General features: G+C 45.9%; 1 protein-coding gene across 4 annotated transcripts in view; it reads left to right on the forward strand.

The window, feature by feature from the left end:
* The first annotated feature begins 2,291 nt into the window (after positions 1-2,291).
* The window catches only part of lhpp (phospholysine phosphohistidine inorganic pyrophosphate phosphatase), a 195,936-nt gene continuing 183,123 nt past the window's right edge, over positions 2,292-15,104 (forward strand). Inside the window, exon 1 of one of the 4 annotated variants that reach the window (XM_085994626.1) lies at positions 2,292-2,486. In XM_085994626.1, the coding sequence (XP_085850752.1) occupies positions 2,359-2,486 (128 nt within the window). In that variant the 5' untranslated portion in view covers positions 2,292-2,358. The remainder of the gene's footprint in view (positions 2,487-15,104) is intronic. The other 3 variants (XM_085994624.1, XM_085994625.1, XM_085994623.1) reach the window with 3 other exon arrangements.

Here is a 15,104-nt window from a genome sequence, read left to right on the forward strand (position 1 = left end):
TAAAACAACAATGAAGTGCTATTTCATGATAGTTCAATTACAAAATGAATTGATTCAAAATTAACGTAGAAGTCAATAATGTTGTTGTGGTCGAAAGATGTTGTTTCATTCTATATGCTAATGTAACCAGTTTGCTCGGATCCTCTGCTGCCCACTTATCTGAGAAATGTAATTAACAATAAATGGCTCTCCTACCTTTCTTTATCTATTTGTTTCCATATCTTGTGCTAAGATGCCCATCTGTGCAATTTTGGCCATTTAAAGTCGGGGTATCCCCACTATTATGGACGGCATGTTACACCAGAAGACAGCGCACTCATCAGATGAACCTTATGGTTTAAAGTCTACGTTGGCCACTTTGTTAGCTTTTGTAGGTTTGTTTCAAGTTTTGAAGTATATATGCACAGACTATATGCATATGTACACGACCATTCTACTGGCAGCGAATTCATTCACCGTTCTGTAATGTTTAAGTTCGGCCTAACTTTAACAAGCATTACCCACCTTGGCAAGCTGCCTAAAAGGATAATGTGTCATGAAAAGCGAGGTTATTTATTTGTAGTTTTAGTTGCAGCTCATATTCAGAACTGCAGTCAAGTAACATACTATCGAAGTTATTTTGTACATTAACCAGAATTTGCTTTTAATGTGGTTGACAGATATTGCGACTCTTCCGGACAATTGGCATGGATTCACTGGAGACTAGAAACTAAAAATTAATGTAAGTTGCATTATTTTGGGGAATGTATGCTTTCCTTGTCAAGTTATGATGCTATTTTACTGAGTCCCGCCCAAGATCAACTACGGTAATACCAAATATTTAATAAAATCATTTTCTTACTACCCCCATCATATTACAGATCATGTCGTTTAGTTACTGACCAGGTTACTTTTAGTGTGCTGCAACGATGCCACTAAAGTCCTCAAATGGTTAATTTTTAAAGTTATTTTCTGCAGAGTTGTGGTGAAATGTCCTGCCTTTTGGCAGTTTTAAGTGGCTCTGCCAGGGCAAAGGATTAGAATTCAATGTGAGTGCTGTCTTTAAATTGCTTTGACGCCAGGTGGGATTCAGACCTGACCTGTCCTGATGGCAGCTGATGGCTTGAAACAAGCTGGAATCAATATTCACAGCGGGTGTCCTCTGCTGATAAGACTGTCCAGGACAATGTTCACTATCAAAGTAGACAGCTGAGATATTACACTATTAGTGATGTTGTTTTAAATAACTTGCTCAATCTCTTATTCTAGTTAATGAGTTTCATAGTATAGATACTATCTGCAAGAAGACAGAAGCATTGCAAACAGCAATACGCAAAACACTGTTGGAAATGATGATATTCCGATTTTCAAAGAAATTGTTCAGAAAGAGAGAAATTACAATGCAGTATAGAGACAGCACAGCGAGAATGGGGCATACAGTGATTATTGACCTTTAATTTATTAGCTGTAATGGTTGTTTGCTGATTTCAGACAAAAATCGTTAGTTACTATATAGATAGGTAAGAAACGTTATCTTACTAATTACCATAAAGAGTGATTAATTACGTATTCATGGGGAAATTAATTAAAGTCTGTTGCCTTCTAGCTTGACAGACGTCTTGCGTAATATATAGCTTACCTACTATTTTCTTTGTCCTAACATATAGTATATAATTTACATATTTCCTTCTCATAATACAAATATTACGCCCTCGCCCAATGCCTCGTGAATTCGTGGTACTGGTACTTGTGTTCTGCCTGTTTGCCAAAGGAATATAATAAATAGGTTATACATTGCATTATCGTTTCATTATTTTAAATGTTATAATCAAAAAAATATTTGTTATTCAAAGTTTGTTTAAAGTTTTGAAGTATATATACACACGATAATTCTTAAGGCATCTTGTAGCAGCAATGTAACCTCTAAAGTGCATTAAAAAGACATTCCACTATGCTTAACACTGAAATGTAAATCTCTCTGTCATAAACTATTATGAATTACTATTGGATTAATTTTAATGCGCTAGTAGTATAAATGCTCGACACCTAATTCAATATGTGAAATAGTATACAATACAGGTTTTCTTACTAAGTTTTTAAATCGCACGCAGGAGATATTTCTGTAATATTATCGCTACTTTTAGCACACACTGCAGATTCCTGTATTATATTGCACGGCCCACCGCCATGGAGCGGTGTAAGTGAAGCGCGGATTGGACACCGAGCACAGATATGGTTGTGCACCAATTATTGACTGGGGCTTTGGGAGGTAGCGTGAGCGCACGGGACACTGGCATCTGTAGTCCAGTTCCACTTTACTTGAATAACTAGCAGCACTTAACAAACTGCATCTCCCGGAATGCAGCGTGTTTCATTTCCATGATGGCTGAATGGTGTGAGCCTGCAGGCAGAGTGAGAGGAGTGCTGTTAGATATTAGTGGGGTTCTGTATGACAGCGGGGAGGGAGGAGGGGTTGCCATCCCCGGCTCCGCGGAAGCGGTGAAAAGGTGAGTGTTAAAGCTGCATTGGAAGTCTGTTCGCTCAGTGGGGGAGAGAAATTCCCCGGCACTGTATGTGGTAGATGTTAGGTGACACGGCTTTGGGTCTTTGTCAGATACACAATGATCAAACATTGGTCTTGTGAGGATATTGTATGTACTGCTAACCCTCTTGGGATGGCAAGCTGTCTCCACCTCTTTAGTGGTTTTTGTGTGAACCACAAGTACTGGGTCTGCCAAGTAGTGCATCCTATTTCTGGATGAAACATTCAACGTATTTCTCTAAGCTCCACTTTTTCCAATCTATCTACTACATTCCGAGAGATTTCCTTAAATGCCCCCACTCTTAGCAGCTGTAGTGGTATCCAGCCCAGGTGGGAGTGCTTGTCTAAAACCGTCTGAATCCAAAATACCATGATAGTATATTTGCTTCTCATTAGTACTGCAAACCTCCCACAATTTTGTTGTGGCTGAAATTAATGGAACAATCGCAAATTAAAAAAACACTTTTTAAAATGATCAAGTCGGCCAAAATTAATCGAGTTACATATTGGGGGATTGAAAGCAAACTCCGTGATTTCAGAAAACAACTTCATGTGGCCTAAACTATGGTAGGGAGGGAAAAGTTGGTCAGGAGTTAAATCCTGATTGCGATCCAGTTGCTCCTGTTGAAAGTGGACATTGGGTTAGGACAGAATCAGACTCGCCTGTGATGTCCTCTGTCCTACACCTCCCACCGCCCCCCGTCAATGGGACACCAACATTACTTTTAAAGCAAAATACTGCCGATGCTGGAAATCTGAAATAAAAACAGAAAATGCTAGGAATACTCAGCAGGTCAGGCAGCATCTGTGGAGAGAGAAACAAAGTTAACGTTTCAGGTCCTAATGTTTCGTTCTGACACAATTTCATCGACCTGAAACGTTAACTCCGTTTCTCTCTTCACAGACGCTGCCTGACCTGCTGAGTATTTCCAGCATTTTCTGTTTTTATTTTTAAAGCTTGTTGTGTGAATAAAGATGGAGCTATATGGGTTTTTTTTAGTTTCTGCCTCCAAATTTTAAACTATAAATCTGTTCCTATGAAATTGCTGTGTGCATATATTATAGAATGCCTTGCTACAGTAGTAGCATTAATTGAAGACTGGGTGGTTCTCAATACATCCCTGCTGATTAACATTTCTACTTAATATCTGCTCATGGGTAGCTTCAAAGCAGCAAATGTTACAGAGAGAACATGCAAACATATAAAAGGGTGAGGAAAGGCCATCAGCCTTATATTAAGCCTGCCCCATGCAATATGGTGCAACAAACTGAGCCATCCTCTAACCATGTACTGTAACTTCCTGGGAGAAGCAAAAAAGCAAGTGGAAGAAGCCTGTACCCAATCCAGGATACATTCAGAAACTTGTGGTTCCTGTAAATCACAACTAGTAGTAACTTGCTCTCAATAACTGGAAATGTCCTCTTCATTCAGGAACCTGTTAAACTTCCTTTTAATGGACTGCAGTATTTCCATACCTACAAAATATTCAGGTAGTCTGTTCCAGAGGGTAACAACTTGTGATGAAATATTCCATTCATCACTGCCTGTGACTGTGGTTGGTTTCAGGTTTCTCCTCACCATTGTATTGTATATCATCACTGCCTGTGACTGTGGTTGGTTTCAGGTTTCTCCTCACCATTGTATTGTATATTGGAATGTATGGAATGTGTTGTGTAGGGCTCCGCCCATACCTGGCCTCTATGTAAGCCAGCTCAGTCTGGCCTCATATCCAGTACTGCAGAGCTCCAGATGGAAGATACCTCTCTCCACTGCGTGTTATCTTCTAAGTTAATAAAAGCCTTGTTTTGTTCCGCTAACATCGAGTCTCGGGATCATTGAGGCACATCAATTTTATTAACTTATTTTTCAACACAATGGATCAACTCCTGAAACCCGAACGTTTGGATTTGGATCAGCATGCTCCGGACGCATCAACACGCTTCGGACACTGGTTTATGTGTATGGAATTCTTCCTGGACAATTCCGCAGCCGTCAAAGACGCTACGGACGCTGCGAGTATGAAATTCGGAATTCTGCGGAATTGGGTAAGCCACCGGGTTTACCCCCTCATCCAAGACGCCGACACGTACCTGGCCGCCTGCGACATCTTAAAGGCGCATTACCAGCAGCCTACGAATGAGGTGTATGCTAGGCATCTGCTCGCCACTCGCGCACAGCGACCTGGGGAATCGGTGGAGGAGCTCCTAGGCACCCTGAAAATGCTTGGCAAAGACTGCAAGTGCCGAGATGTAAAAGCCGCAGTGTACACCGACGAGCTTGTCCGTGATGCCTTTATCACAGGCCTCAGCTCCACTTACATCCGGCAAAGACTGCTGGAAAAAACGGGATTGGACCTGAAACAGGCTGCGGACACCGCGCGATCCCTGGATGTGGCCCAGAGAAACTCGGACGCCTACTCTTCAGCCCGCGCCGTCCACGCCGCCATGTGTGCACCAAGGGCGCCGCCATCTTGGAAGGCATCTTCCCCGCCCGGCAGCCCGACACCGTCGGGGCCCCGCTCTCCCCCCAGAAGCCCTACGACAGCCGCGACGCGTCAGGGACCCAACTGCTACTTCTGCGGGCAGCCAAAGCACACCAGAAACCTGTGCCCGGCGAAAGGCACCACCCGCTTTAAGTGCGGTAAGAAGGGGCACTTCGGGAAGGTGTGCAGAGGGAACCCCGCCGGAAAACCAAAACCCGCCACCGCCGCGTGTGCGCCGTGGGAGCGGCCATCTTGGACGCCATCTTGCCCGACCTCGTGGGGTCCGCCATCTTGTGAGCAGACAGCGTGGACGCCATCTCGTCTCGATCAGGGCCCTACAGTGGCATCGGTCACAGTGGACCAGACCAGGCCCCACCCACTATCCAAATCAATGGTGGACATCGAGGTAAACGGGTGCGGGGTTAAATGTTTAATTGACAGTGGAAGCACGGAGAGTTTTATCCACCCTGAACTGGCACAACAACTCTCCCTAAAGGTGGTCCCTACTTGGGGTACCATCTCTATGGCTGATAAAACCCAGACATCGACCATTCTGGGTTACTGCACGGTACAATTGTCTGTTAACGGGACTGTATACGATAATTTTAAAGTATTAATCATGAAGAATCTATGCGCGAGCGTGATCTTGGGCCTGGATTTCCAGTGCAACCACCAAAGCATCACGCTCAAGTACGGTGGGTCCCAGCCGCCCCTCACAGTGTGCGGCCTGGCTACCCTGAAGGTAAAGCCGCCTTCGCTATTCGCGAACCTTACCCCTAACTGCCGGCCAATAGCGACCAAAAGCAGGAGGTACAGCTGGGAGGACAGGCGGTTTATCACGACCGAGGTAGACAGGCTCCTGAAAGAGCGCATTATTGAATGCAGCAATAGCCCGTGGCGCGCCCAAGTGGTGGTGGTAAGGGGTAGCGAGAAGAAACGGATGGTGATCGACTATAGCCAAACGATCAACAGGTACACCCAACTAGACGCCTACCCGCTACCCCGCATATCAGAAATGGTGAACCAAATCGCCCAATACCGGGTGTTCTCCACCATCGACCTCAAGTCAGCGTACCACCAGCTCCCTATTAGACCAGAGGACCGCCCGTACACCGCCTTCGAGGCAAACGGATGCCTCTACCAATTCCTCAGAGTCCCCTTTGGGGTGACGAATGGGGTCTCGGTCTTCCAGAGGGAGATGGATCGCATGGTCGATGACCACCACTTGCAGGCAACCTTCCCCTACCTCAACAACATCACCATCTGCGGTCACAACCAGCAGGATCACGACTCGAACCTCGAGAGGTTCCTGAAAACCGCACAAAAACTCAACCTCACCTACAACGAGGACAAGTGCGTTTTCAACACCACGCGCCTCTGCATACTAGGCAGCGTGGTGGAGAATGGGGAAATCGGACCAGACCCCGACCGATTGCGCCCCCTACGGGAGTTGCCCCTGCCCAACACTCCCAAAGCCCTGAAAAGGTGCCTGGGGTTATTTTCTTATTATTCCCAATGGGTCCCCAACTACTCCGACAAAGCCCGCCCCCTCTTGAAAGCATCCTCTTTTCCGCTCTCTGCTGAGGCCCACGCCGCCTTCAAAAGCATTAAGCAGGATATTGAGCGGGCCACGCTACAGGCAGTGGACGAGAACACTCCATTTCAAGTGGAAAGTGATGCGTCTGACTTTGCCTTGGCGGCCACCCTCAACCAGGCGGGGCGGCCCGTAGCTTTCTTCTCGAGGACCCTCCAAGGGCCCGAGATCAGACACTCCTCCGTGGAAAAGGAGGCCCAAGCCATCGTGGAGGCAGTGCGCCACTGGCGCCACTACCTAGCCGGCAAACGCTTCACCCTACTTACCGACCAGCGGTCGGTAGCGTTTATGTTCAATAATAAACAGAGGGGGAAGATCAAAAATGATAAGATTCTTAGGTGGCGGATCGAGCTCTCCACCTTCGAGTATGACATCATTTACCGGCCAGGGGCCCTTAACGAATCCCCAGATGCCCTCTCACGAGGGATGTGTGCCAGCGCCACCGGGGATCGGCTACAGACCCTCCACAACGACCTCTGCCACCCAGGGGTCACGCGGCTGTTCCACTTCATAAAGTCCCGCAACTTACCCTACTCGATTGAGGAAGTTCGGTCTCTGACCAGGAACTGCCGCACTTGCGCTGAGTGCAAGCCTCGGTTCTACCACCCTGATAGAGCCCACTTAATCAAAGCTACACGGCCCTTTGAGCGGCTCAGCTTAGATTTCAAGGGCCCCCTCCCGTCCGTCGACCGCAATGTTTACTTCCTGAACATTGTGGACGAATACTCCCGGTTCCCATTCGCCTTCCCCTGCCCAGACATGACCAGCGCCACGGTCATTAAATGCCTCAACTGCCTGTTCGGTATGCCGAGCTACATCCACACGGATAGGGGGGCGTCCTTCATGAGTGAAGAGCTACGCCAGTACATGCTGTCCAGGGGTATCGCCACGAGCCGTACCACCAGCTACAACCCCCGGGGTAACGGTCAAGTGGAGCGAGAGAACAGGACAGTATGGAAAGCAGTCACTCTAGCTCTAAGGACCAAGGGCCTCCCTATCTCCCGCTGGCAGGAAGTCCTCTCAGATGTGCTCCATTCGATACGGTCGCTATTGTGTACTGCCACTAATGCCACGCCTCATGAACGAATGTTTAGCTTTCCCCGGAAATCCACCTCCGGCGTATCCATGCCGCCATGGCTCTCCACCCCAGGTCCGGTATTCGTGCGAAGGCATGTGAGGGGCCATAAGACGGACCCTCTCGTGGAGCCAGTGCACCTACTCCACGCCAACCCCCAATACGTGTATGTCCGGCACGCCGACGGAAGGGAGGACACCGTGTCAATAAAAGACATCGCCCCAGCCGGTAACGACAACAACCACGGCAATAGCAGCAACAACGACCACAGCAACTCTTACCCACCCACTACTCTTTCATCACCCCCGGAAGAACATCGACCAACGGCACCCCCACCAACTACCCCTTCAACAACCCTGGCGGCACCCCCGGCAGAGACCCAGGAGGCCACCGGGGACACCCAGCCGACACCCGCGACACCACAACAGCCACGTCGGTCGCAGAGGACTACCAAACCCCCGAACAGACTAAATCTATAGAAGGGGTGAATGTGATGAAATATTCCATTCATCACTGCCTGTGACTGTGGTTGGTTTCAGGTTTCTCCTCACCATTGTATTGTATATCATCACTGCCTGTGACTGTGGTTGGTTTCAGGTTTCTCCTCACCATTGTATTGTATATTGGAATGTGTTGTGTGTAGGGCTCCGCCCATACCTGGCCTCTATGTAAGCCAGCTCAGTCTGGCCTCATATCCAGTACTGCAGAGCTCCAGATGGAAGATACCTCTCTCCACTGCGTGTTATCTTCTAAGTTAATAAAAGCCTTGTTTTGTTCCGCTAACATCGAGTCTCGGGATCATTGAGGCACATCACAACTCTCTGGAGATAAATATTTCCTGACATCTAGCTTAAGGCTTTGCCTGCATGTTTTACACGCACGTCCTCTAGTTCTAATACCCTTACCCATCTCAAATAACCTATCCAACCTGAGCTCAATCTGCATCAGTTTAAAAACTTCGAGCATATCATATGTAAACCTTCTTTTCTCCAAAGTGCATAGTGTTGTAGCTAAGAACTCCTGGGTCAACTATCATCCTCACCCTGTGCAGGGACCAAAACTGGACACTTTCAAGTGTAAACGTACCGATGCCTTCATATATAGTCTAAGTCTAGAACTCTGCCTTACACCCGATGACCCTGGCTGTACAATCTAAAATCCTATTTGCTTTCCCTATAGCCTCCTCACACAGCTTGTGTAACCCCATGTCCTTTTCTTGAGTGTTGTCCTTGGTGTGTACGTCAAGCACGGTAGAAACATGCCTGGAGTTTCCCAACCTCAAATGACCCAATGTTTATCCACCCTGAAGAACTCGGCTATACATTGGCTCATTCCACAAACTTGTCTGTGTTAGGTGTGGAGCCAAAGAAGCACCGATAAACATAGTAATTATTTCTTTGTGATGTTTAGAAAATCCTGCCGTACTTTGGTGATCTCTGTAAAGAAATAAGGACTGAACTTCCATTAATATAGCACCTTTCATGACCTCAGTATGTCTCAAAATGCTTTACAGCCAATTAAATTTTTTTGAAGTGTTGTAATGTGGGGAACACAGCAGCAAATTTGTGCACAGCAAGGGGCCACAAACAGCAAGGTGATAATGACCAGGTAATCTATTTTAGTGATGTTGGTTGTGGAATAAATATTGGGCAGGACACGGGAGAACTCCCCTGCTCTTCTGCGAATAGCGCCATGGGATCTTTTAGGTCGACCCGAGGGAGCAGACAGAGCCTCATTTTAACATCTCATCTGAAAGATGGCACCTCTGACAGTGCAGCACACCCTCAGTACCGCACTGAAGTGTCAACCTAGATTATTTGCTCAAGTCTCTGGAGTGGGACTCGAACCTACAACCTTCTGACTCAGGCGAGCGTGCTACCCACTGAGCCACGGCTGACACATCTAAAGCCTTACAAATTCAAATTTAGGTTTATTTTTTCATATTTTATACATGGAAACCACTTTAATTACCGAAATAGAAAGTAATGAGAAATTATTTATTTTAACAAAATGAGCAGGTATCTATATTTTTAATTAAAATGCATTAATAACTAGCACAAAACTAAAAATTATACAAGTAGTTTACCCAATAACAATAGCATCTGTCCGAAGGGGAAGGGTCATTTCTGAAGTTGCTTCAGGATGCAGTAAGAAGCTTAATATACTGTTGAAATGTTCATGTTGAGCATTGAAACAACTTCTCAGTTCCTGCATATAAATGTTGTTAGTCCAATGTGAGTGGTTTTCAACAACCTTTTGATGTATTTTACATCTACACGAAACTCTTTATTATCCGGCACTGACGGGACCGGCGTGGTGCCGGTTTATCAAAAAGTCCGGATTACAGAGAGGTATAGTTAAAAGGTATGAGAGCTCCGTATACAGCAACAAATCCAGGCTTCCCTGTTGCTTAGCAACAGGTGCAGGAACTCCGGCCACAGTCCAAGCATCCCTGTTGCTCAGCAACAAGTGCACAAATCCCAGTTACACAGCCACAAATCCAGGAACTGCCACTAATATGAAGTAAAACTTACCTGATCCTACTCCTGAATTTCGCCGGTTAACAGAGATTTCCGGTTATTTAGGTGCCGGTAAATCGAGAGTTTCTTAAACTTTATTAAACTTCAACTTTAGTTTTTCTATAACAATTGAAATAAAAATTAAGGAAGCTATTATTTAATTGAGAGAAATTAACAAATGGATATTTTATGGCTGTATGGCTTATTCTACAGAAAATTACTGCACCCCCTGCAGTACCCAGTGTCAGCTGTGGCTCAGCTAGTTTCACTCTTGCCTCCGAGTCAGAAGGTCGTTGGTTCAAGTCCCGCTCCACAGACTTGAGCACGCAATTGAGGTTGAAACATAGAAACATAGAGATAGGAACAGGAGTAGGCCATTCGGCCCTTCGAGCCTGCTCCGCCATTCAATGAGATCATGGCTGATCTTCGTCTGAGATCATAGCTGATCTTACCAGTTCAGTACCCCGTCCCCGCCTTTTCTCCGTAACCCTTAATCCCCTTAGCCTTCAGAAATATATCCAATTCTCTCTTGAAAATATTTATTGAATTAGCCTTCACAGCCCTCTGTGGCAGGGAATTCCACAGGCTCACCACTCTTTGAGTGAAGAAATTCTTCCTCATCTCTGTTTTAAATGATTTGCCCGCTATTTTTAGACTGTGGCCCCTGGTTCTGTGCTCCCCGGCCATTGGAAACATTCTCTCTGAATTCAGCCTGTCCAGGCCTGCCATAATTTTATATGTTTCGATGAGATCCCCTCTCAATCTTCTAAACTCCAGTGAGTACAAGCCCAAACTATTTAATCTCTCTTCGTAGGTCATTCCCGCCATTCCAGGTATCAGCCTGGTGAATCGCCGTTGCACTCTTTCCATGGCAAGAACATCCTTCCGCAGATGGGGCGACCAAAACTGTACACAATACTCCAGATGCGGTCTCACCAGCACCTTGTACAGCTGTAGTAAGGTATCCCTATTCCTATACTCGAACCCCCTTGATATGAAGGCCAACATACCATTTGCCTTCTTGATCGCCTGTTGCACCTGCATGCTCTCCTTCAGTGACTGGTGCACAAGAACACCCAGGTCCCTCTGCACTTCCCCATCTCCCAATCTATTGCCATTTAGATAATAATCTACCCTCCTGTTTTTACCCCCAAAGTTGACATTCCAGTGCAGTACCGAGCGAGTGCTGCACTGTCGGAGGTGCCGTCATTCGGTTAAGACATTAAACCGAGGACCTGTCCGCCCTCTCAGGTGGATGTAAAAGATCCCATGGCACTATTTCGAAGAGCAGGGGAGTTTTCCCTAATGTCCTGGCCAATTCCATTGCCCCCAGTCCAGATCCAAGGTTGTCCTGTCCTCTGTCGTCGAATTACAGTATGCAGACGACACTTGTGTCTGCGCTCACTCGGAGGTTGAACTCCAAACCATCATCAACACCTTCACCGAAGCATATGAGAGCATAGGCCTTACACTAAACATCCGTAAGACAAAGGTCCTCTACCAACCTGCCCCCGCCACACAGTACTGCCCTCCGAATATCAAAATCCACGACAAGGCCTTGGACAATGTGGACCACTTTCCATACCTCGGGCGCCTACTGTCAACAAGGGCAGATGTCGACGGCGAAGTCCAACACCGCCTTCAGTGTGCCAGTGCAGCCTTCGGTCAGCTGAGGAAGAGAGTGTTTGAAGACCAGGATCTCAAACCCGGCACTAAGCTCGTGGTCTACAGAGCAGCAGTGATACCCGCCCTGCTGTATGCCTCAGAGACATGAGACATGGACCATGTACAGCAGGCACCTCAAAGCACTGGAGAGGTACCACCAACGCTGCCTTCCCAAGATCCTGCAAATCCATTGGCAGGATAGATGCACCAACATCAGTGTTCTTGCTCAGGCCAACATCCCCAGCATCGAAGCTTTGACCACGCTCAATCAGCTCCGATGGATGGATCACATTGTCCGCATGCCCAATACAAGACTCCCAAAACAAGCACTCTACTCGGACACGGCACGAGAGCCCCAGGTGGGCAGAGGAAACGCTTCAAGGACACCCTCAAAGCCTCCTTGAAAAAGTGTAACATCCCCACCAACACCTGGGAATCCCTGGCCCAAGACCGCACAAAGTGGAGGAGAAGCATCCGGGAAGGTGCCGAACACCTCGAGTCTCTTCGCCGGGAGCAAGCGGAAGCCAAGCGCAGGCAGCGCAAGAAGCGCACGTCAACCCAAGCACCCCACCCACCCGCCCCTTCAACCACCGTCTGCCCCACCTGTGACAGAGACTGCAGGTCTGGCATTGGACTCATCAGTCACCTGAGAACTCATTTTTAATGTGGAAGCAAGTCATCCTCGGTTCCGAGGGACTGCCTAAGAAGACTTACCCCTCAAGCAAAATCCACTAAAAAAGATTATCTGGTCATAATCACATTGCTGTCTGTGGGACCTTGCTGTGTGCAAATTGGCTGCTGTGTTTCCTACATTGCAACAATGACTACATTTCATTGACTATAAAGCGCTTTGGGACGTCCTGAGGTCATGAAAGATGCTATAGAAACACAAGTATATATATTAAAACCAAAAAGTTCACAAAGGTGCTCAAGCACAGAAAAAAACTATTAATTTTTCCATAGTTGCAACATTCTAGTACTTTGTATGTTACAGTGGGTGCCTTGAGCTGATTACAGGACAAATTGCAGCCTTCTGCTTTAATTAGCTTGAGTCTCTCCTTTCTTTTCCTACCTACCCCCCCCACCGACCTCAGCATAAAGCATATTGGAATTATCATTATAGCCATTACTAATTGAAATGATTTTCATGTGAATTATGAGTATATAGCAGTACAGGGTGTGTTTTTGATCTGCTAAGCTCCTTTTCAGCATGGGTCCTTCACCACGTGCTGCTGCTTGTTCCCTTGGCCAATTAGCAAATTGGTCTGCCCTCTGCTGTAATTAATGTTGTGCGGTCAAAATTGAAGAAATGTAACTTTAGAGTATTTCACTAAACTAAACCTTGTAATCTTGATCAATTTTGGCTTTGGGGCAGAATTGCTACTGTAATCCTCAAAAAGTTAATTATCAGTAATGTGAAATTGTTCTGTTAAATTGCCAGAGTTGTAATACTGTTGGAGGATGTGATTTATGCTCCCTTTTCCTATTTTCGATTTATAAAATGCCTTTTTGAGCCTATTGTAGCTTAATTTTTCCAAACATTGCACTCATTTCTTTTATCTAATTCAAAAATGGGTACAACACCAGGATATGTGTTAGTTCTGTGAAGATTTTGCATGCTATCAGCAGTTGACCTTGCACATTTAAATCAATATACTAAAAATAAGTGTGTAAAATACAGAATAAATTGGGTTTTCACCTTATTTGGAAATACTTTCTGAGCTTTCACATGCCCCTTCCTGGCTTTAACTGATTTGAACCTGTCTGGATTAAAAGCTGGTCAGAAGTTGTAGAACACTTGATGTAGTGAGTTAAAATGTTCTGAAAGAATTTACCAAGAGCAATGGAAATATAAAGCCAAAACCCAGTTTATCACTTACAAAAGGAAATTAGCCAGGGTTTCTGCATCTGATCAGTGTCTGGTGGCCTATTCTGGAATGCAAATATGATATGCAAATGATATGTGACATGGTCTGTGGTGAAATAGCTCACTAGCGGACAGTATGGAGGCACACGTATCAAAATAATAGATGGGATGAAAAGTGTTGTTGAAAATATAGCTCACCAACAGGAGAGCAGGGGTCAAGGGAACACCATCCTGTTATAACATGCCTGTGGATGATGTTGGCAAGCAGCAGCATGTAGATGAGGAAGAGGAGGGAGCTAAGGATAGAACCTTGAAGAACTCTAGAGGTTACAGCAGGAATAAAAACAATTGCTGGAGGTGTGGGCTGACTGTGTTATCACAGATGGAATGGAACCAAGTAAGGGAAGTGCTATGGAGCTGGTTAATGGAGGAAAATCAATGAAAGAGATTGGAGTGGAACACTGTACCAAATGTAATGCAGCAGTCGAGAACAATGAGGGATGACGCACCACAATCACAGTCACAGAGGATGCCATTTATGACTTGATTAGGGAAGTCTTAGTGCTGCAGAAAGGGCAGAAGCCGGACTGAAGGGATTCAAATGGAGTTCTGGGAGCAGTTGACCCATTTGAGGACCTTTTTAGAAAGGAAAGAGATTAGAGATGAGGCAGTAGTTGGCAAGGATGGGTAGGTTGATGGTGGCTTTTTTGAGGGTGTGTGTGATGATCGTGGCTTTAATAGGGAGTATGATAGTGCCTGAGCAAAAGGAACCATTGATGTCAGCTAGAATAGGAGCCAGGAGGGCTAGTTGAGTAGTCATGAGGGAATCAGGAGAGCAGAGGTTGGTTTTGGGGAGGAGATACGTTTGGCAAGGGAGTGGAGGGAAAGACATGGAAGAGAAACTGTAGAATAATGGGGGATTGAGACTGGAATGGTTAGGAGAGTAGGAAAAAGTGGGGTTGAGGGAGAAGAAGGGATGGTAACTGCATGGATGATCATCAATCCTGAAGATGAAGACGGCTGCACTCTTTGCACTTAGTGTTAGAGACGAGGTTGGGGAGAGAAGAAATTTGTGGAGAAAAGGATCTATGCCCTCAAGAATGATCTTGGAATAGCAAGAAGTTTTAGCAGAGAAAAGCAAGGGATGGTAGTGCTCAACATAGTAGACCCTGACGGTGAATAATTGGACAGGTTGTAGAGCTCCATGGATCTCCGGTGCAGTAATTTTATTGCCTTTGGGAAATTATGATTTTATAATACCAATGAAAACTGAATTTAGTGTACTCACCATATTCATTTGAATATCCAATTGTACGGAAACTCAAGAGTATTGTAGCATTGTGGATATGAAGAGTGTGAAATGATACCGAACTGACCACA

This window comes from Somniosus microcephalus, chromosome 8, assembly GCF_052327205.1.
Source record: "Somniosus microcephalus isolate GS21.2 chromosome 8, FLI_Smic_1.0, whole genome shotgun sequence".
Classification (NCBI taxonomy): Eukaryota; Metazoa; Chordata; class Chondrichthyes; order Squaliformes; family Somniosidae; genus Somniosus; species Somniosus microcephalus.